The 24135-nt window shown below is 43.5% G+C and overlaps 1 protein-coding gene and 1 pseudogene across 1 annotated transcript in view; both read right to left on the reverse strand.

The window, feature by feature from the left end:
- LOC130377389 (gap junction gamma-1 protein-like) overlaps positions 1-12539 on the reverse strand; it is an 89055-nt pseudogene extending 76516 nt beyond the window's left edge.
- LOC130377030 (cadherin-18-like) overlaps positions 1-24135 on the reverse strand; it is a 192833-nt gene that overhangs the window by 49906 nt on the left and 118792 nt on the right. The window contains exon 10 of the mRNA XM_056583968.1: positions 20155-20768. Within this exon, the coding sequence (XP_056439943.1) occupies positions 20155-20768 (614 nt within the window). The remainder of the gene's footprint in view (positions 1-20154; positions 20769-24135) is intronic.

The raw sequence follows: 24135 nt of genomic DNA on the forward strand, positions 1-24135 counted from the left end.
ATGCTACCAAGGGTCTAATGAGGCGCCATGTGTCCACAATCACGGGTAAACATTACACGCAAGCACACACGCTTCAAAGCGGCGTGCGGCGCGTCCGACAGAGATTGAACATCCTGTAAGGTCGTGCGGAGCGTCAGAACGCTCAGGGGGCTTTGATATGGATAATGATGGCCTATAGCTCGCCGCAGTCCCGACAGCTCCCGCCAGCCGGCGTCTCGTGTGTGTGTGTGTGTGTGTGTGTGTGTGTGTGTGTGTGTGTGTGTGTGTGTGTGTGTGTGTGTGTGTGTGTGTGTGTGTGTGTGTGTGTGTGTGTGTGTGTGTGTGTGTGTGTGTGTGTGTGTGTGTGTACACGTTTACCCTTTGGTCATTCAGCAGATGCTTTTAGCCGAAAGAAGGCGTTTTGATCGCTGGTGCCTACAGATAGACAGAACCTTTCAGCTTAGGTTCAACATCCTAACCAACAGACTTTGCTTCTGATTCCCCTGGCATATATGGTAAATAACTTCCACGGTGGTATCTGGACAATTTAGAATGCAATCATTACAATGCAATCATTGTAATGATTGCAGAAGTAAATTATTCTTGGAAAAAATTATATCCTAATGAGCTATGCAGTCATTTCCAGCTACAATTATTATGCTGCTTGCATTTCGATTTCTGCGTCCTTTTCCTGAGTGTAGACAACCCAACGTCACTAATATTAAAAAGAACATTGTTGAAATTAAAAATTATAAATAATGTAACAAATGTGGCGTACAAATGAACATGTATGCAAACCACCTCAACGAACGAGTCATGTCATTTATTTTTCTCTATTAATTAATTGCAATCAACTGATTGCAACATGTAAACACACAAAGGCTGACCAAAAACAAAACGGGAAAATGTATTCTGAAGTTTAACAGATTCACGATTCTTACATAAATCTATAATGCTGACTTGAACTATTTTGAAGACTTTGACAAACTATTTATTTGGGTAAACATGAATATGACATGGATTGTTTAAGAACATACAATTATTCTGTATGGCTGGCTGGATGTTAATAACAACAAATTATCCACGTTATTTTCATTCTTAGAAAAAAACTTCCTTCTCAAGTGTTTTCACAAGAGATATTTTTCTCAAGAGTTTTTTATCTGGTCTTATTTTATAGGTTATGAAACGTACGCGCATTTACGAAAAGGCCAAGCTGAATGCCAGCATCAAGAATAGAAATACTGCAAGTGTTTTACAAAAAAACATCCATTCACTGTGTTTAAACCTAATCCGTCTTGAGCAAAATATTATGACTATCTCTATCTAGAAATTAACGACTTTCTGTCTGTAGAGGTTGTATGTCATGCTCAGTAAGAAAAGCTCATTCTACATGAAATTATCCCTGCCATTCTTTAAAAACGCTCAAGCTATTGCTCAAAATCCATTATACAGTAGTTACCAAACGTTCTCAGTCTCTATAAAGACATCCAAGCACATGGACTAACTAATTGCAACACATTTATTACATTTCTGTGCTTGTAAAACACAGGGTACGTTTTCCCTTGAACGGAACACGTGTGAAGTCGGAGAGACCCTCCCTGTGGGGGGTCTCTGCGGAGGTGTGTGTGTGTGTGTGTGTGTGTGTGTGTGTGTGTGTGTGTGTGTGTGTGTGTGTGTGTGTGTGTGTGTGTGTGTGTGTGTGTGTGTGTGTGTGTGTGTGTGTGTGTGTGTGTGTGTGTGTGTGTGTGTGCGTCGGATGTCTGTACGCCCCTCATCATAGGCCGGTTATTAGTGACGTCTACTAGCCTCCTCAAAGGAGGGCTGCGGGGTATTCCTCTCCCCCTAATGGGCCTACCCACCGGAGCCTCTGCAGGTGTGTTATCTCCTGCTCCCCTGGATAAGGGCCCTGGGGTATTGGAGTGCCTTGGTTCTTCTGAGGCTAACACTGTGTGCGTCGGCGGGTGTGTAACTGCCTTTGAACTCGGCGGAAATGCAATTTCCCCCCATCTGAAGCCGTCGTCTGAGCCGTTTTGGTGTTTGTCCCTTCTGTTGGAGAGCGTTGGAACCGTTTCCCCGCTTTGGCGGGGAGAGGAGCGGTCAGGGTTTGAAAACACGCCGGTGGTGAGTGGAGGACGTACTGCCGTGACCATTACCTCGATGAAAGAACATTTATTTTACTAAATGTAATTATAACCTCCTCTGGATCAGCCAGTTTTTATGAGTTGCAATTACATCATTATGTCTGAAGAAGGCTGGCATTACAATTCCCCCAATAACAGCACAGCTGCGACATTACAGAATCAAAACACCCAACAAGTTTCACGGCACCTTTAAAGCTTCAAAGCCGCAGTTATCAATAGTTGAACACAAGTCTCGACTGGTGGTACGATTATTGGGAGGCAACACACTGAATTCAAACCTAACAAAAGGGTACAGATATTTCTCATCAAAATATTGTTTCACTTAACACTTAATAAACTAGTTTTTCATAAAAAATATGTACAGGTCAACAGAGTTCAGAAATGTGGCAAAAATATGGCAAGTTGAATAAATGAACTGTTCTTATTCATTCTGAAGCACTTAACTCCAAGCTCCATGTATGATGACTGATAAGAATCCAATTGAGATGAGCCCCATTTTAAAACATACCATTAATGCGTCAATGAAAATCCATTAGTGTCCACGTTGTGTCATGCCAAGAAAGAAGATATTCAAATTGAGTTAACACGCTACAATTAAAACGTCAGTTTTACTACTAGTGTCCATGGTACGCAGGTTCAAAAATTCAATTTAAGCCTTGCAGAAAAATACTGCAAAAGGTGGCTTGTATCAAACTCAGAAATGACATGCCAGAGGCTCGCTTTATTTATCATCATCTTGTGTTTAGTTTCAGTTGGGACCACATCGGAGTTTCCTCACCTTTTTATTCATTTTCTTTCTCCGCAAGGAATGAGGTGTAACTGACAAATGGGAGATGTGCTTATTGAAACATGTCGACACGTTACGCCTTGGTAAAAAGACAGCTATTGGCTCCAAAGGATATACAGTGTTTTGATTGGTGGACTCATCGAACCAGACGTGGCTGTCTTGCAGACTATTGGAGCACATCAACCTCTCTCACTTCGTCTCATCTGTACCTTGTTTCGCCGGAGTCATAGTTTCATTCTCAGACAGTATTCATCTATACATGCACTGTGAAGGAGCTGAGCGATGGAGCTGAGCTGCGGTGGATGCTGCTTACATTTTCCACACGGGCGGGATGTACACAATTATTATGGATGGTGTATAGTAAAATATGAAATGTAATAACCAATACTTAACTACATTCATTACCAACATATTATATAATTTTATATAATTGTGTATAGGGCAATGCGATATGGGGAAAAATTGAATATCCCAATGGATTTTCTCTATTTCAGGATATACGATATATATCTCGATATTTTGAATATTTTTAGTTATTTTACACAAATAACTGAACTAATTGAGGCAGCATTTTCTTTATATGTAGGTCATTGCAATGAATTAAACTAAAATATTATAAACTCATTTTGATACAATATGTTCAATATTTTTGAGCCCTTTTTTATTTATTTATTTATTTAGGAACTGCAGCTGGTAACCATGACGACATCAGATCAGACAAGACGTTACAAGCATTGGCGTGTTTTGCTCCACGTCCTCATCTCGATATCCAAAAAACTGCCAGATCACTGATCCCTTATTAGTAGGGCTGTCAAGCGATTAAAATATTTAATCGTGATTAATCGCATTAATGTCATAGTTAACTCATGATTAATCACGATTAATCGCAAATTATTTTTCTATGCTAAATATCCCTTGATTTTTTTGTCCCATAATTCTTCTCATTTTAATTCTCTTATCAACATGGTGAAGTGCATCGGCTTGCCTTGTGCAAATGATTTTTTATTGATAACAACATTGGCATATACTGATCAAAACAGGACGATACAAAAAAAGAGCCTATAGTGCAATTAAACGACTGCTTTGAACAAATGTAATTCGAACATAGCAGTCAGGCTACTGCTTCTTTGTTTTGAGCCAAAGAAATTATTATTATTATTTTTTTTTTTTAAATAAAATAATTGCGTTAAACGTGCGATACATTTTTTAACGCCGTTAAAATTGGTTTGCGTTAACGCTGTTAATAACGCGTTTAACTGACAGCTCTACTTATTAGTTCTTTATGGAACCAGCAATTCGTCCGCTTCCATGTTTCTATTGTCGATTGAATTGGTTAGGATACACTATGCTTCACTGAGTCGGCCGGCGCGGCAAACCGTGAGAAACTTGAAAATTAGTTCACTCCCTTCCGCACCTAGATTTCGCGTGTGATTGGTTGGTCAGTGTGTGACGCGAGTGTTTTTTTACCCCTCACTCACGTTACTGCGTGTGGTAGAGGGAGAAAGCTACCGGAGAATGTATTGACCACGAAACCAAGGCAAGTCTCGGCTGCCGCTGGAAAAAAAAACAGACGACCGTAAAATACTCGATACTTCCGAAATAATAATTGTATGTATCGCACACAGCTATTTCGGAGATATATCGAGTATATTCGATATATCGCACAGCCCTAATTGTGGATATTCAAATACTTTTCTCGAATAGAATGTGGTTGGAGAACTTTAAGATTTTAGAAAAGTTCTGTTTTTGGAAAGGAACTTAATTGCACCTTTAAATAGTTGAAACATGGCACCTGGCCATCTGAGTAGAACATGGTGGTCTTTTGAAAGCGTCATACGTGTCAAACTGTACATAATCAACATTGGATACCAGTGTCAAGGAAAGACAGGTGTATTTAGTGACCCCTAGAGGTCTGGAATAAATAAATGCACCCTAAATAATAACATAATAATAACACCCTGAATAACATAATTTCACCGTATGCTGCTGCATAATCTAATTTATGATTCCTTCTCACATTTTACAAGGTGCTACGAGGCGAGAGAAAGGCAGAGGTTTCTGCTTATTTCCCTGAAGAATCACCTGCCTAACTTGCAAGCCAGTATTTAAAAGGACATCATTACAATGATAAAGTAGGAAAAAAATCTGCACCACACATAACCAACAAGCATGCAATCAATAACTGTCCTCCCTGTTCTCTCTGAGTGAGGGTAATCTATACAATTGCATGTAGAGTTCACAAGGGTTATTATGAATCATTTGCAATAATTGTTTACTTATTCCTTTTGAATAGGGCACAATCCTACTGTTATTGCGCTGCTGACAAGAGGTTGGCTGGAAGGCTCCCGAATGCTTCACTCTGCTTACGCCCAAGGGGGGAGGATGAGTGAGATGGATTTCTATTTAGATATTGCTGTTGATGCATTTTGTATTTACACTTCTTTCCTAAAAAACAATTTAACAATGATTTCAGATATGACACATAAAAGGACGAGGGAGGGCGTCAGGCATCTTGATAAAGGATACCTAGAGGTAGACGGTGGACATTGGGAATCGATCCCAGGGCCGTTTGGCTGGGAGTCGATCAACCTCGCTCCAACGCTCACTGGCCATCTTTAGTTTTTGTTTGATGACATGTTTTACTTAAGTTATTCACAGTATGTAAATGTGGACATTTGTACTGTATTGTCTTGTATTCTTAATAATTTTGGGAGCTTTTTATATGCTTCCTTTATGATTCTACAAATAAAGCCCATTGAATCTAAATGGACTAATTCTGCCTTTAAAATGGGGAGAGATCTAAATCAAATTATGTGATGATCAGTCACATGGGAATGACATTAAAAATTATTTTGTTTTACGATAGCATAACAACAACATCCATCATGAATTGTTTTCTCCCTTTCTTTCTTCAAATGAGCCATGGCCAGAAGTTATTTCTGATTGTTTAGTGACATTAAATATTCTATCTTTTATACAAAGTGTGTTCGCAGTTGAACAAGAGAAATGTCAAAGGATTTCGAGAATGTCGTTCTTATCCCTGAAATTAATTCTCAAGCTCGAATCTGATTCTTTTTTTTGGTTTGGTTATCTTTGTTTTAAAACCTCCAGTCCAAAATACACCCTGGATTTATTTGATAAGAGGTAAAACACACTGTGTTGTAATTAAATCAAATCTATGTTGTGACGTTACTTGAGTGTAAAAAAGAAAAGCAGTTGCGACTGAATCTCACAGCCGTTATCATACATTGTCAGTTGTTTTCATTTCGATGTTTTATTCTATTAATATTTTTTTTCCTCGCTTTACTTGTTGTCTCCCCCTCTCAAGGGACAACAGGGGAAGTGATAATAGAGCTGCATTTCATTTATTCATTTTTGTCTTCGAAAACGTATCTAACAACAGTCCCTGAGAGACCTTTGAAGCTCAGCTGGGACTCGAATGTCCTCTCTGCTCAACCCAACACTGACTCCAGATATTAGCTCCCGAGGAGCAAAGGGGAGAGATTCGAACGTGTGATGATTTGAATACATTATATATTTTCAACCGACCTCATGGGTCACACTGTATTGCCCCAGAAGGATGTCAAATTGAAGACTAGGGAAGCCAAAAATGTATATAAATTCACACATTTCTTGACGTGGCCTTAGGAAGAGTCAACACCTTGTGGCTATTTGTTTCATTCGTTTGAGTATTCAAAGTGCATTTTTCCCCAGAGATCGAAACAGTTGTTGCCGACACCCAGTTCGTAATGTTCATAACGTACAATTTTATCAGTGGCCCATGGGCTCCCTATGTGTTACATTGTTAGGCGATACACAGTTACTTCCAAGAACCTATATTTACATGGAAACATTATATAGTCGCGATGTGTTTTTTTAATTGTAGTAGGGGTGTAATGGTACATGTACACTTCGGTTACAGAGGTGTACCGCGGTACGTAAGTGTGACGTACATAGCGTTAATATGGCGACTGTAAAGGCTTGAGTTCCACCCGGACCGTTATAGTATACTACTCCGACTCTGTCATCCGACTCCGTAACTACGGAGACCCCTCAGCAGCTCTCGTTGGGATGTCGGATACGCAATGCAATTCGCCGCCCGATCTATCTTATATGTTGACTACAAACCATGTAAGCGCAGTGTTGTAAATAAACTTCCAAAGCTTTTCGAATCTTATTTGGTGTTTTACTGGTATTAATTGTGATGCTGAATGACACAAATCATAAAAGCCTCTCCCTGTGTCATTGTGTGTGCGTGTATCCGAGGTGCGTGTGTGCCTGGGGGGTTCTTGCTTGACCGATCTTCGAATATTATTCGAATACTTCTCAGCGAATATCGAATAGAATTTTGGCCAGAAATGCACATCCCTAGCACCGCAATTGAAAAGGCACCATCCAGCTGTTACTATCACTGTTTCAGTGGGAAAAAAAACGAGCTGTGCAAACCCAGCTCACGACACTATTTCAACAACACTTGTCTGGGAATTCAGAAATGCATGCCATACCGTACCGTGACTTAAAAACCGAGGTACGTACCGAACCGTGACTTTTGTGCCGTTACACCCCTAAATTGTGGAAAATATCAGCTATAGGATGTTTATTAGAACATTATTGGAATCGCTATCGATCAGTATTGACTACAGATATGTCCAGGTAAGTTAAAGCTCTAAGAAAGTCTTTAAATACATATTATAAAAATGTATTGAATAAAAATGCTAAATAAAATGATTCCATTATGTCTAAGGTTGGTTACTCTAATAATAATGAATGAATACTAAAAAGGTTTGGCAGGATTAAACCCAAGCTTTTGTTTCTATTATTTTAAAATAGACTTCTGCAAATATATTCAGCGAGAAACTTCCATTCTACGATGGCTTGATGCGCCTTTTAATATCTTAGCATCGTGCTAGACATCACGCATCTCCTGAGAGCTTTGCTCATCTTGGATGCAAAGTTGAGATTATCATGAGGTTTAATGACAGTGTGCGTGTGTGTGTGTCTCCTGAACACACAATTGCCTCAGAAAACACGGATATCGGTTGCCATTAGCCCTCCGAGACTCTTATGCCTTTTTTGCCAGGCGTAAGATGTTCTTAACGTTCGTTCCCCACGCTACCCAAAATAAATTATCGTCCAATGTCGAACACAGACTAGCTTGTACAGCTTGTAAAGCATGTCACTAGCTCCATCTCTGTACGCGGGCCTTGATCACTGTGCCTGTCCTTGGAGGCTGTTCCTGACACCATTGAAAGAAAGCAAATGGGTTATCAGCCCTGCAGAGGCCTGGGACAGAATCACTTCATCCATTTGCACTCGGGAGTTTTGTGCAAACCGATGTTTGATATCAAACATGACCCACGCACATCTGTGTCGGGCAGCCGTTCGAATTCAACGTCATCCATTATCGCTATAAAAAATAAAACGTCTCACACCAGTCGCTCTGCATTCTCACTCCATCCCGCCGGAACGTCAGGAGGCCGAATCAATCAGAAAGCCCCACGTATTCCGAACCTCATCCGGCGGAACGTCAGGAGTACTTGTAAGCGAGTTTATCCCAGAAGACCTCATTATGCTTCCTAATTTCCAATTATTTCGAAGACTAAAAAAGGGCGTGCGAAAGCTGGCGTGCGGAGCAGCCGCGGAGAGTGGCGGGAGGAGATGCCGGTCCATGTTCCCCTCACCAGGGTATAAGCGGGCCTGCGATCAAACACTGGATTCCTCCTTTCGAGTCTCATGGAGAATCAGCTCAGGCGTGTTTTTCTTTGCATTTGCTAATCAGCATTCTGGGTATGGATTAAAACCCCTCGAAATGGACCAGCAATCAATCGCTATGTGGCCTATTTTTCCTCCTACGCATTCCATTCCATAATAACATCCACGACGCCGAGCAGCCTGCGTTTTCGTTCACATAGAAGCAGAGTTTTCGAATTTCTTGTCCCAGGGATTCAGTTCAGAGCTATGGTGGTGTTGGAGGAGGAGGAGGAGGAGGAGGAGGAGGAGGAGGAGGAGGAGGAGGAGGAGGAAGAGGAGGAGGAGGAGGAGGAGGAAGGCGGCAGTAGTGGAGAGGAGGAGGAGAAGGAGGAAGGGGGCGACGTTGGGAGGAGGAGGCGAAGGAGGAGTAGGAGGTGGTAGTGATGGAAGAGGGGGAAACCACACAGGTTCTAATGAAGCCGGGGCATTCCTGCAGGAGTCTTGTGATGTGAGAAGGCATCTACCCTTTGTTTGTCAACCAATTACTGTCATATCAGCAGAGAATAGGAGTGTCATTAGGAAAATAAACAAGGGAGAGGCTGCAGAGGGAAGGCAATGGAACTGGTGAGAAATGATATCAATAAAAAATCAAAAAAAGGGACAAAGAACGCTTCAATTAAATATAGCAAAGCCAGAGTAAAAGGTATCAGGTGAGAAATTAGAACAAAAAAAACATTAAAACATATATAAAGCTTAGATATCTTAGACAACGCATAGCTTAAGTCAAACATTGGAGCACTAGATGCAGTTTTGTATCCTGTAGGCAATTAAGATAATTACAAAACAAATTAACCAACCAAGATCACACAATGCTAATGAGATATACATCTGCATGTTCGAGCTTGCCATCATTATCTTTATCAACGGGCCTCACTGAATACAAAGATCTGATGGTCGAATCTGTACCCCTGAAACCTACCTCATAAAAGGTAATAAAAAGTGTGTTTACAAATAACATCAAGAAGGTCAGCGATTACAAAAGCCAGCCGCTTATCACTGCTCTCCCTCCACTATTGGGTCACCCTAAGGCACCAGGCACATATAACTCACAAAGGGAAAGAAACTCCCTCACTCCCACACACCCACTGACTAACACTCACTATAATCTAAAACCTGGATGGACCACAACTTCCTCAAACTGAAATTATCATCTTCGGCCCAAAAACCATCATCCCCACCTCCCAGAACTTCTCACTTTGCATCGATGGTCACTCCGTCACTCCCTCCCCCCCTGGTCAGAAACCTCGGCATCATCATGGACCCCACGCTCACCTTCAAGTCACACATAAACAGCGTCAGAAAAACATCCTTCTTCCACCTCCGCAACATTGCACGCCTTCGACCCCCCCTTACATCCTCAGCTGCCGAAACACTAATCCAAGCCTTCATCACTTGCAGACTCGACTATTGCCATAGCATTCTGTATAGCCTCCCTTCCACTATTCTTCAAAAATTGCTATATGTACAAACCTCTGCTGCCCGACTGCTTACTAACTCCCCCTCCAGAGAACACATTACTCCCATCCTCTGTCAACTTCATTGGCTTCCAATAAAACAATGCATCAATTTCAAGATCCCCCTCACCACCTACAAAGCGCTAAACAGCTTTGCACCCTCGTACAACAGATCTCCTCCATCGCCACTCCCCCACTCGCCGCCTACGCTCCGCTGATGCCAACCTTCTCACCTCCATCACCAAGACCAAGTATCGCACCCTGGGGGACAGAGCCTTCGCCATCGCCGCCCCTACCCTCTGGAACTCCCTCCCTCTGGCCAACCGAAACTCTGATACACTCTGTTCATTCAAAAGTCAACTTAAAACCTATCTCTTCAGGACCACCTACGACATTTGACAAATCATCCTCCGCCATCTTCCACTCTCTCCCGCTCTCTTAATGTGTTGCCTGTTGTTGTTTATTTTTTTTCCCTTTTGTTTGATTGTCTGTACTGTCTGTATGTATTCCTTTCTTATTTGTAAAGCGTCTTTTGAGTATTTAGAAAAGCGCTATAAAAAACTGATCAATTATTATTATTATTATTATTATTATTATTATTATTATTATTATAATAAAGACTCACAATGGAGGCCACAGAATGGAATTATCCCCATTTCACGACTTGTGCCGTGCAGCCAACTTAAGCTAACAAGGGGAATTTGCCGGTACACTGAAACGGGTTAGCGTTTAACCTATCCTGAGTTGAGGTTAACGAGAACCTACATTTACAGCGCACTCTGGCCAATTAAAGCAGGGTCTTCGTTGACTAGGCTTGGCCCTGAAAAATTCTGTGTTAACAATACTTCATGACAAGCGTCCCTAGCTCACTGCCTGCATGCTCACGTGTGCTTGGTTGGCTGGTCTGGCTCATAGTGATTTATTGTGTGGTGAAGAATGAAACATCCATGGTTATTCAGATCAATAGAAAGAGACAGGGTGATCAGCAGCTGTAGATGCCCGTTGAGGAACCTGCGCTGTGAATAGGAACACACGGGGAGCGGCAATGCACAGAACGAAAACGCCACTCGGATCCATTTCCACGACGGCTTTAGTGTCAATAAAATGAAGAATGAAGAGAAGTGCTTTCAGTATATTGCTCTGGAAACCAACAATGTACCTTGACCTGACCTGAACTTGCTTGATAAAAGCATTGATAGGAGCAAGATGATTTAATTCAGATTTTGCTCATCGGTGACTCAGATTGGAGAATCAGTTTATTGTATATTTGAAGGTGAAATGGTTTTATTATACTTTATATTTGATACTATATTATATTATGAAGGTGAACCTTGCCTTGTCACAATTACTTCATGGAATAGAATGACCCTGGGTCACGCAATGCATTTGATAAATAAAGCACTTTACCATGAGAGGTCTGGGTAGTTTTAACTGACGGTAGACTATACAGTCCAAACGACCACTATTCACATGCAATACAATAGATAGTCATTAGCTATTTTCTTACTGATATGACAACCACAATATATTGTATACACAGCTCTGAATGTGAAACCCCTAATCATATGGGGGGAAAAAAACATCAACAAATAGATTGATTTAACCGCAATGGTTACATCAAAGGATGAGAATATATGTTATTATAAAAAAATATTATAATAACCACAATTATATAAAAATGAATATACAATTGTACTATTATTTCTTACCCTCTACACATTGCCATCAAACAAAATACCAGTAGGTAGATAACAATTGAATTATATATATTATTTGCATTATCTATTTCGTATTATTATTCAAAAAAAAAAAATTGATATATATTTTTTAAACAATAAAGGGTAAAACTCACCCACCACTGTGTGTACCACGTGTTAACCGTCAGATTAATGGTTCTCGTGCTCAGGTGACGTCACGAGCCCCGACGGACGAGCGGTCTTCATCATGTCGTAACCGAGCTACTGCCCAGGCCTTCCAGGAACCCAGCTATCCCCGTCACTCCAGCGTATAAATCAGCACACTAAAGTATCATAAACACACAACAATAACAAAGTTAAGTTACAATACTTGAAGTAGCATCAAAAAACGTATATATAGACGAAAATATCCCGTTTTGTTAACTTACTGAAGTAGCTTTGCGCCGAAAAGTAGCCTGAAAATATCCCGTTTTGTTAACTTACTGAAGTAGCTTCGCGCCGAAAAGTAGCCTAACTACACGCCAACACCTTAAGCTAATATCTTATATCGACAACATGAATTAACACGGGGAAACTGGGACAGGCTATGACGGACTTGACATGGAAGGATTTAGACAGCATGTGTTAAGTTAATTACGTGAATTTAATAATTCACCGTTTTCCCCACTGAATAAAAATTATGTCCACCAGACACTCAGACTTAATGATACAGGAACCACAACAAGGCAGTCGTTAGACTATCAAAATAAAAGCTCCACATCCGCCCAAACCCATTAACAAATGTATGCAGGCACTCGTGCAAAGACGTAGATTGCCATCTATTGCAATGTGTACATTGTTATAATTTTAACAATATATAATTAAAAGCATTGCATAAGACTAAGAGCGCCTATGTCAAAACAATGCCTGGAAAAACATGTCCATGCATTTAGTATCTTAGATTATTCATTCCAAAAAGGCTCTTAGACATCTTAATTACAGTCTGTTCACAATGCAGCTGCGGCCCGCCGGAGTTCTAACAAAGAACAAACTATTGGAACACATTATACCAAAATTGAAATCCCTGCATTGTCCGAGGATTGATTTCAGAATACTGCTGCTCATCTATAAATTAATAAACGGTTTGGGGCTCAAATAAATCACTGAAATGTTTTCGCTATATGAACCCAATAGACTCTTATGACCAACTTGGACCAGTCAGATAATTGTTTCCAGAGTAAAAAGAAAACATGGAAAAGCAGGATTCAGTTCCTATGCAACACATAGCTGGAGATGTCCTGTGTAAATAACTGACTTGAAATTATAATGTATCCTTTTTTTTATATTTAATTAACCAAAATGTAAATCACAAATGTTCAAGGGCACTACATAGTGCCACTACTACTGCTACTGGGCCAATTACGCTCTTATTTCAGTGTGCGTTCTCTGAGATGCACCACCATATCCAAACTATCTTGGCCGTACCTACTGGTTAGCTGGGATTGATCTATCAGGGACCTCTTAATATTCAGCCTACTGCAGCAAGTAGCGCCTAGGCTGATCATGTAGTGGTTCCAGGAGCATTTTGCTGTGGATTAAAGTGATCACACCACTACTGCGTGTCAGCACCAGCACATAGGTCCCCCCTCACCCCTACCTCCTCACCCGACTCCCCCTCCCTCCAACTTTTGAAGGCTATGTAGGTCACCCGCCTCGCTGACGGTGGCATTTCGAAAAACCTTGATTTTTACACTCTCTCTCTCCCTCTGTCTCTCCCCCTGTCTCGCTCTCTTTCTGTCTCTCCCCCCGTCTCTCTCTCTCTCTGTCTCTCCCCCTGTCTCTCTCTCTCTCTGTCTCTCCCCCCGTCTCGCTCTCTTTCTGTCCCTCCCCTCTTACTCTCTACCTCCCTTTTTCTATATCTATCTCTTGTTCTCTCTCTTTCTCAATGCATCCCTATCTTCCTCTCTCCCTTTCTCTGTTTATTTCACCGGTGATTGCTTCTTGGCATCCAAATTAAGTCCCAATTGTGTGGTTGCTTACACGTAGACACACCATGAATGGATTGATCTCCATCGCACAAAATATACCTTTGCAGCGCCTAGGCCGGGGTGACGAGAATAAATTCAACCTGTATCAAAGTAAACTTCCCCTCACCCATATTAATATCTCAGTTTACCTGAAAGCCACCCTTTGCAGGAGTTTAAACTGGGTACTTCAACAATAGCACCTTTAGCATTTGAAAAGAATTGTTAGTCTCTTTGATCTTTTTTATACTTTTCTGACTCACCTTCAGCTGTGAAGTCACAAGCGTTTATAATATGCAAAGCAGCTCTTTCATGAGCTCATCGTCGGTTGGGGAGACCTCCAGGTCCTCTGCTCCTCTCAGAAGTCTCTGACCTTAACTCCTCTGAAGACTCTCTCTCTCACACTCTCACACTCTCTCACTTACACACTCTCTCTCTCTCTCTCTCTCTCTCTCTCTCTCTCTCTCTCTCTCTCTCTCTCTCTCTCTCTCTCTCTCTCTCTCTCTCTCTCTCTCTCTCTCACACTCTCTCACTCACACACTCTCTCTCTCTCTCTCTCTCTCTCTCTCTCTCTATGCTTACGCTGGAGAACCTCAGGGCCACAACGTGCTCAAGACCCTCAGCCTTGCACTCACACACACACACACACACACACACACACACACACACACACACACACACACACACACACACACACACACACACACACACACACACACACACACACACACACACACAGAGGGTCCTGACTCACACAAACATGCACTTGTAATGTGCACTCATGCACACACGCATTGATGTGCACACAGATCCACATGTGCTAGCACTCACACACGTACACAATCACACGCAAAGTCCTTCTCACTGATAAAGCTGTGAAGGAATGTGCACAGAATCTCTCTCTCTCTCACACACACACACACACACACACACACACAGACACACAGACACACAGACACACACACACACACACACACACACACACACACACACACACACACACACACACACACAGACACACACACACACACACACACACACACACACGGCACAAGACAAACACAGACACAGATAGAAATGAATGTAAAAGAAAAACACTTAAGCAGGAGTTGCAGCACATCCAACACTGATATGCAAAAAAAACAACGATCCAATTAAAATTGTTTTGGTGTGTATGCAGATGATGTCAACAACTCTGTCATGTGTCGAGGAAAAACGGGAGGGAAAAAAAGGTCACGGAGATAAAACAGAGCCCCAGGTCCGTCAGCAGGGCCCCGGAGCGTTGTTCTGTGGGGTGATTTATTCCAAACCTCAGCGGTGATTTCCTTAAACATACATCCTCGCAGGGCCGATGAGCGACTACCCTCTCCTTATCACATGTTACACATGGCGAGGGTTGTGGTAATAGATGGCCTCTCAATTCAGAAGTGACAATGTGTGACTCGTTGTGCGACTGTCAGTGCACTCATTGTCGTCTTCTCCAGCGTTGAGTCAATTGATCCTGTGCTGGCGCACATGAATGAAAGACGCTTCTACATATAAAACTGGGTCTGGAGTATCTTTGCAGGCCAACATTAGGTGACAGCCCCTCACATAAAGCTCTCTAAAGGGCAAGGAAAAAACACGAGTGTTGCTCTTCGGCTGACCTGCTCTTTGGTGTTGTGTTTGGTTCATTGTCCTTTTTCAGTGCTATCCTTCGGTATTATAATCAAAATAAAATAAAAATCCTCCACTCCTTGATTCATTTTCATGTTCCCTTGTTCACGCCACACTTTTTGTGCCATTACTAATGTTTCACTATTTATTAAATCCGCTCGTCATTCAACCTTTATTTCACTCCCACTTCTTTGAATCCGAAAAAGTCACGTTCCAAGAAAAAGCCTGTGCACCATTCAAGCATTTCTTATGAAATTGAACATGCCTCACCCGGGGGGGGGCGAGCTGAATACATGTTAGCACTCAGTGGCGAGGGCATTGCAGACAGATGGGTTTTGTGTGCGATGCCAAATGAAGTGTTCATATTGTGTTGAAGGTAACTAACCGTATTTTGCAATCATCGACAATAACATAAAACATCTAGCTCCCTAATGGCCATGTGCCAAACTCCTGACTCGTCCTAACTAAGTTGAAGGCAGGATGTGGAATAGGAGTTTATTTATTTTGAGCGTTATCTCTGAATATGCCTACCTCAGTCATGAAGGGGTTAAGTCTTCCTTATCCAGTGGTCACCATGGAGATAACCCCATCCCTATCGTCTCTGCTTGCAGCGGTACGAAATATAATATTACTATTAAGTCATTTACTAGATGCTTTTACACTGACATATTCTTACAGTAAATTACGATATGTGTCAATAAGAGGCACCGAGAGATTAGGGCATCTTCCTCAAGGATGCCTACCGGTTAGCATGCAGACATTTGGGGATTGAACCCAGAACTGACCGTTTTGGAGTCGACTGCTTAAGCTACTTCCCTGTCCCATCTCTTATGTTCAAATAAATATATATCCCACATCCCCATATCTCATTCCCCCTACTGCAAGACATATATATTCATGTATTCCAACATTCTGTGTTTCATCTGTTGTTGACATGGAAGCAGTATACTTAATTACATAACTCAGTCATGGACGAAGATAGTAGAAAGAAATGAACATCTCTGAGAGCCAAGACCTCTTCTTACAGAGATTCATCTTCCACACATTTCACCACGGCAGTGAATTTAAACACAAATGCAGTGAAAACGACATGAATATCAATGTAGTGTGGAAATGACGGTGGTTCTCTCCTAGTCAACCATGGTGGTGGTGGTGGGGGGGGGGGGGGGGATGCTGGGGTTGCTGGAGTTCAACATAATCTACGTTCACCATTATGGTTCAAAATAATTGCCATCAGATTCAATTGGACTTTTAATTACACAAAACGCAAAACTGGATAAATCGATTAGAGCTAACAAATGATTTCCCAGCACTGAGCTGGCAGAGTAACAGACCTCCAGTATGGCGAACATGGACATAAATGTGCTTTTTCGTTGCTTTGTTGTATAGCGAGAGGTGTAAAATGGGTGATAAACAAAGCTGCTTTCCTGAATATCGATCACAGATAAAGATCCTTCAGTCAGAGAAAGAGAAATGAAATGTACAATTGCCTGTCTTTCTGTTTGGTTGACCTCTCTGGAATCACCACCCCCGGGGAAAGGTTAATTGGTAATAGCTTAAGGTAAATGTTATGGGGAGGTAAGTGCTGTTTAACTTCTGACCTAAAAACACACTATAGGTTAACCTATTCTAGAGAAAGGTCAGTTGCAATCTTCAGCACAATCAGACAGCATAGAAATCCGCCCATTGTGTATATCGACTACTAGTATTGAATAAAATAAATAAATGTGTAAATCATCGAGAAAATGTATCTTATATTTAAAATGTTATATATATATATATATAATATGTAATATATATTATAATATAGAATTGTATAATGCATAATTATATATTTTATTATATCATATATCATATCATATATTATTCATAATACAGTTTGAATGTTGATGTGAGCACAAAACACAGATAAATACATTTGTTTATGTTAATCCACACGGGGAATGAGGCAGTAACAGCAGCGCAGGAGGGCTGGGTCAAAGGAAGAGGTGTTGAACCTGGGGAGGATGGTAGAGCAGAGCAGAGGTCGGTAAAATATTCATGGTGTTACCTCCCTGGGCTGCCTCGACCCACGCTCCCCCCCCGTCAGCGCCTCTGCAACGGTCTGAGCCCCCGATGGCAGACAAGGTGGGTGGGGAGGGGGGGGCGGGGGGTTGACACGACAGGGCACGGTTAAGCTGGGGGCGACGGGTGCAGTGCTTACTAAACAGGACGCCTTTAGACGACGCACACAGAATCTACCGCCGATGCAGTTCCCCCTGTTTGTCGGAGTTCAAGGCGTTTGGGGTCGCACACACAAGGTTTATGCAGCGGTTTGTGGGAATCCGGGATCCTCCGTTGGTTTTTAAGAGGTCGTTTTTTTTTTATTTGAGGTTTAGAGACTTTCAGTCAAAGTGTTGAGGTGGAGGTATCGCAAGCAAAGATGCCTGCAGGATATGTTGCAGACATCGGGGTTCAGATGAAGTAACTTTGTGTCTGGATGTCCAGCAGCATAACCCACAAGACTATGCTGCCCCAGATCAATGTCTATTAAAGTAAAAAATACGGTTACTCATATTATCAAAAAGTTTGAATCTGCAACCAGAAGCTATAAAAGCGAAACATTCATGTTGAACTATTTACACACCTCTAACCCCATCTTCCCATAGTTTGAAATCTAAAGAGTTTGATTTGACGCAATCTGAATCCACCAGGATAATCTTGCTGGGTGGGGGGGAGTACTTTTCATAGTTCTGTCTGTTTTCTGTATTTCAAATATTATTCCTCAAGGGATAAGCTCTTTTCGTCTTTTTTTGGTTAAGCTCTATCTTTCGGGTTGACAGGCTTTGTGTTGCATTAAGTTCCTCTACGAAATTTCTCATACTGATACCAACATTTATTTAACTATAGGATGATGTGCAGTGTTGGTTTAAGCACCGCACACAGCTAAGACTGATTGGACTCTGGGGCTGAGTGAGGCTGCATACCTGTTGTGCATTGAACAAACAATGTGCACAGGTTGAATCAGCCATCACCACACACACTCAATGAGATCTCCTGCATAGCAACATCGAGCCCCAGGTCATGAGTCATTGGCTACAAACTTGTGGACAATGAGTGTTGCAGCCAGAGAGGTGGTTTGTAGCAACTGGCATCGCGACAGCTGATACTAATGATCATCACATCCTGATGACAATACGCGTGTTTCAGATCAAGAATGCGTAGCGTTGTCTCTCATAACATTATGCAATCTGGGATCAAAACGTCAGAAATGCTGGTGATAACTTCCCTATGCGACATGGCTTGAAAACTCACCGCAGTTCCAGGGTAACTCCCTTCGTCTGCTTTTCTGTGCATATGGTGTCAAATAAATGCAAACATATGACACTCCCCTCAACATATAAAAACGTTGCCCTAGTTGGTTACCATTATCACGCGGAATTTTCCACGTGAGAAATGACTTAAATCTTTTCAAAGAGGCGCGCCCTCTCCCAAACTATGCTTATTAAAAAGAAGACTTTGTTAACTTTCACTTCGTCAATCATCATGTTAATCTTATTTTAGGAAAAGGGACGTCAGACTGTTTTCTGTGAAACTACAGTTGGCCAACAAAATCCCTTGGCTGCAGAAAAGCTGACCTCCATTGTGATTACTTATTTACTTATTTAAAGCAAACACCACTGGGTGGCCCATCTTCTGTGTTCAAATCACGAGAAGTGCACCTGTTTCTGACTTGACGTGGTGTGAACTAAATGACGGATAAAATCCTTGATATGATTCACGCAATGCTCAGACGACCCACTTTGGACGAAATAGCTGATGTGGTTTTCGGGCTATCCCGACGAACAACCACAACTAGGCTGTTCTGGACCATAAACATCGGATTGATTTCACCCCGTTAAAGAAAAGGAACTGTAGCAAAACCGTGCATGTTGTGTAAACTTTATCCTGCGACATCTTCAATTTAGGGTAAGGATTAGTTTATTCTTTTCTCCCTGAGTAATGGGGACCAACGTTGGTCTGCTGTACAGAGCGGTTGTCATCCATGCCCCGGATTTATTTCCCACTTGTCCTGCTTTGTTGAATCATAAACAACTAGACTAATGACCTGCAGCCGGGCCGACCCGCTGCATATCACAGACACTCTGTACCGGGAACGAAAGGAAAAGCGCACACTATGTCACATACATCCACTCATATGGATTTCAGGGTTTTATTGAGCAATAAAAAATATACACCAAGGAAAATATCATTTCCCCCTTTTTTGCCTTATTGTTGCTTTTTCATTATCATAAAATTTGAGTTAGTCCTTTCCCGACAAACACCTTCCATGATCCAAAGCAACAAAACGGAGAGAAGAAAACACTGGAGGCCAGTCAGTTCAGTTCGGACGGCGTGGAAAGGCGAACAACGGGAGCGTTTTCCCAAATCCCTTCACGGTCCTCACGTTCCTGACGTTCCTCACGTTCCTGACGTTCTTGTTCATATAGTTTCCATTATTCCCTTTTCGAGTCCCGAAAGAAATTGTTTGATATAATTTTTTTGGGACGCATTTGGTTTGAACGGAGGCAGGAGGAGAGCAGTGGAGAGTGGGAGGGGGGGGGGGGGGGGGGGGAGTCAAATAGGCAGGGCTGGGAGTTCTTCCCCGTTCGTTACCAACTCTTCTTCTGACGCCGCCGCCGCCGCCGCCGCCGCCGCCGCCGCCGCCGCCGCCGCCGCCGCCGCTACCGCCTCCGCCCTCGCCTCTCCGCACAGCCCCGCCAGCGCCTGGAACGCGGGCCCCCAGTCGTCCAGCAGGTGGCACTCGCCCTCCCCCGAGCGGGCCCCGGCGGGGGAGTCCAGCGAGCTGATGGAGCCCGCCGGCGAGCCCCCGCCCTCGTAGGCGTAGGTCTGCAGCGAGTCGTACGGCGGCACGCTGGCGTCCAGGTCCGCCTCCACCAGTTTCTGTTTGATGAACTCGTGCACGTCGGCCGCGTCCAGCCGCTGCTCCTCCCGCTCCCGCTCCTCCCGCTCCTCCTCCTCCTCCTCCTCCTCCCGCGAGAGGCCGCCCCCGCGGGCCGCGCCCCCCTCCCGCGGCGGCGGCCGGTGCCGGCGGTGGCGGCGGCGGTGCCGCTGCCGGGACTCGGGCCGGACGTCCCGCCGGAACTTGAGCTCCTCGGCGCCGGCGGGGTTGCGCAGCGCGGCGATGTCGAAGGCCTCCGTGTCCTCCTCGCCGCCACCCTCGTCGTCGTAGGTTACCACGTTCTCCCGCACGTCCTCCTCGGAGAAGATGAGTGGCTCCTTCTTGCTGCGGCGCAGCGTGATGAAGAGCACCACGATGGCTGGGAGGAAGAGGAAGGGGAAAATTTATTAGTGTTGAGTCCTCTTAACAGTTTGGCTTTCAGGACGGTGTCAGGGTAAACCAGCCAGCACCCCAGTGTGTGTGTGTGTGTGTGTGTGTGTGTGTGTGTGTGTGTGTGTGTGTGTCTGTGTGTCTGTGTGTGTGTCAATGATGGCACCCATCGCACTCCTGGTCATCCCTGGAAGGAGGGATCCCCCAATCTGAAGGAGGGATCCCCCACACTGTGTTCCTCCTCAAGATCCCTTCCTTGCTAACTAAGGGAGTTTCTTCTTGCCCTCCAGGGGGCTAGGGTCGAGGGAGGGGGGGGTCATTTACATACAGCCTGTGAAGCCCTTTGAGGCTGTACCTGTGATTAAGGGCTACACAAATAGCATTTCATTGAGTTGAATCTACAATGCGACTCAGGGTGGTTTCATTCAGGTAAAGGTCATAAAGGTCAGGTAGGGGGTCATCTGGGGGTCAGCTGGGCGTTTTGGGTAGGATGTAGAATGCAGGTTTGGCTGTCGATATTTGAGATCGGACCCAGTACCTTTTGGGTGGGTCCTCACCACTACACTATATTATATACCCCCTATACCCCCGAGTATGGACTCTCCATCCCCCTGATTATTAACCCCCGAAGGGCAGGGTCCAGAATGAACGCCTCTCACTGGTCAATACCGGCGGATACATGTTGAGTTGATACAGAGATTCATATTAAAACATGTAACTGCTTGGCCAGTAGCTGCTTCACCTAGCCCCTGCAGACATGACATTATTCTTAGAGTTCATTTCGGACGCTGCCAAAGGGCAGTTACAGCAACTGTGTTGCAGCAGCTTGAAGAAAAGTCAGTGCAAATAGAGTGATAGATTAAGAACGCAATTTAGAGAGATAAAGAGAGAAAGGGGGATAAATATAGAGACATATATATATGTACGTTATATGTATACAATGCTACAGTTCACCATCGCCTCATTAAATCCAAAAAGAACAAAACAAATTAGCCCTAGCCGCTTCTCCACAGCACGACGTAGCTAGCACGCGGGGGCAAAGTGTCGGGGACAAAAGTTTACTGCTCATGTCGTTCACCGCATGTTCCCCGGTTAATTCATAGCTCATGACAGATTAACATGTCTTGGTTCGTAAACAGCTAACCAGATGAGCGCCGAAAACATCAGCCCGAGTGTTTTTTATGAGCCTATTTATCCAAGAGTTTTTTTTTCCCGCGTCAGAACGCTAAAGCTAACCAAGCACTACGGCGCTGTAAATCAGCGGTACACATTAGCAGTCATTAGCATCGCCTCTTGACGGGTCTTTGAATCCAAGCTGCTTGATGCAAGCGCCCTGGCAAACTAATGTGGAGAAGACGTGACCCCGCGCTCATGGCAAACATATATAAAAATACAGCTAGCGGATAAAAAAATGAATGAATCCACTTCTATCATGTGGAGGATAAGTGTTTTTTTTTCATGTATTTTTTTTATGGGCTAAGAAGGTAAGGGTACACATGAAAGTGGGTCGAAAGAGAGAGTGGTTACCAGATGGAGCGCAGGAGCGAAGGTCATAATTGTATCCGCGTCGCTACACTGCGTACTGTCCACATAGTTAGCGCAATGGGGGGTTGAACCCAAAACAAACCGGTATTCCCAGAGGAAAAGCCAGCATGGGGCTGTGGTGCAGACCCTCCAATAAGAGGCCAGTGCTCACGTTTCCTGGCAGCTGAAGAAGAAGTCATGCGGTAAAGGCAGTAAAGTTATATATGATGACACGTGCGTCTTGGAAGCTAGCTCCTGATCGTTATGCTTCCTGAGTCGGCGGGGCTTTGCTACAAAGTTGTAAGCGCTAACATTAAGTGGATCAAATGAGCTCTGCCGGGTAGTATATTTTTTACTGCAACGCAATTTCCAAAGAGTTCATTATGCCACATTAGCCGGAATGACCTTGATATATTGCTGCCTCCGCTGCACGTTTTTTAGCACTGCCACATTATTTCCACAACTTCATTACCCTGGCTATACAGCGAGGCTATCATAATGCTAATGCTAGCCGTGATGCTAAGGCTCAAGCTAATAATGAGGGGCGTGCGGTTCGAGATTTAAGATGATGCCGAAGGATTAGACACCCTGAGATAAGAGAGAGGGCTTTTTCGGGTCGGTCCTTCGTGCTAAATTAAGGTCTGAGGGAACACACAGTTCTCTCTCGATTTCTAACTCAAACACAAGGTGAGGCGAGAGCTCTTCCTCTCGCCTCGGAAGCCCAACACCTCCAGCAGTTTAGTGGTCAAAGAAGATTTAATATGAAGGCAGAGAGAGAGCCATAGGGGGAGGGAGGGAGAGAGAGAGAGAGAGAGAGAGAGAGAGAGAGAGAGAGACGGGGAAAATAAGGAGGAGAAATACAGAGGGAAAAGTGAGGTTTAGGGGTTCTGGTGGAAAGGTTAAAGCTCTCAGGTCTTGATTGATGGAAACAGGACGAAATATTTTTTAATGAGATTCTTATTTCCTGTAGTGCACGGGTTCAGCACTTGAGTGGATGCAAAAAGGGAAGACATAGGGGTCTAACAGTTACACACGTGTATGGTTACGCTGAAAAGAAAAAACTTAATTGGGAATATATTTTAGAGATGTTTCCCTTAAAAGGCGATTTTCTGTTCCCTTCCGTTATTTTTAGGATGGGGAATAACCGAACGACTCGTGATTGTCCCATACATAATTAATGCTAGAATTTACTATACTTTAGGAGAGCCCATTGGGCGAAGTGGGAGAAATAGCCTCTGCCTAGAACTGAAGGCTAATACTCAATATCCTGTTTCTAAGCAACCAATCGTGCTGCACTTGGGCGAGTGCGTGCTGGGTTATCGGTAAAATCACAGAGGCCAGATTTAGATATCATCCACCTTCATGGGTTGGGTGCACGACTGTATTATTCCCTTTTATTTGATCCTTTTCTACCTTCGGTCTTCAGTGTAGAAACTCGAACTTGTTCAAAATAATAATTTACCAGTTCTAAAAATAGTAATCAACGGATTCAATGCACTTCAGAAACACCTCTCTATTCTAACCGATTACGTTATATGATACATTAGAATATTGACACATTTGCTTTTTATAACCTCCAAGATCGTTCTATCACTCGAATAACGTAGGCGGGTGAAGCAATCAAGCGATCGATTTAAAAATCTTGTCGATTATCTCTATTATCTCTACCATCAGACTTCATATGAATTAACCGGACAATTATGTAATTACTAGAGGGGGGGGGGGGGGGGGGGGGGGGGGGGGGGGGGGGGGGGGGGGGGGGGGGGGGGGGGGGGGGGGGGGTGGGGGGGGGGGGGGGGGGGGGGGGGGGGGGGGGGGGGGGGGGGGGGGGG

Source organism: Gadus chalcogrammus, chromosome 23 (genome assembly GCF_026213295.1).
Source record: "Gadus chalcogrammus isolate NIFS_2021 chromosome 23, NIFS_Gcha_1.0, whole genome shotgun sequence".
NCBI lineage: Eukaryota > Metazoa > Chordata > Actinopteri > Gadiformes > Gadidae > Gadus > Gadus chalcogrammus.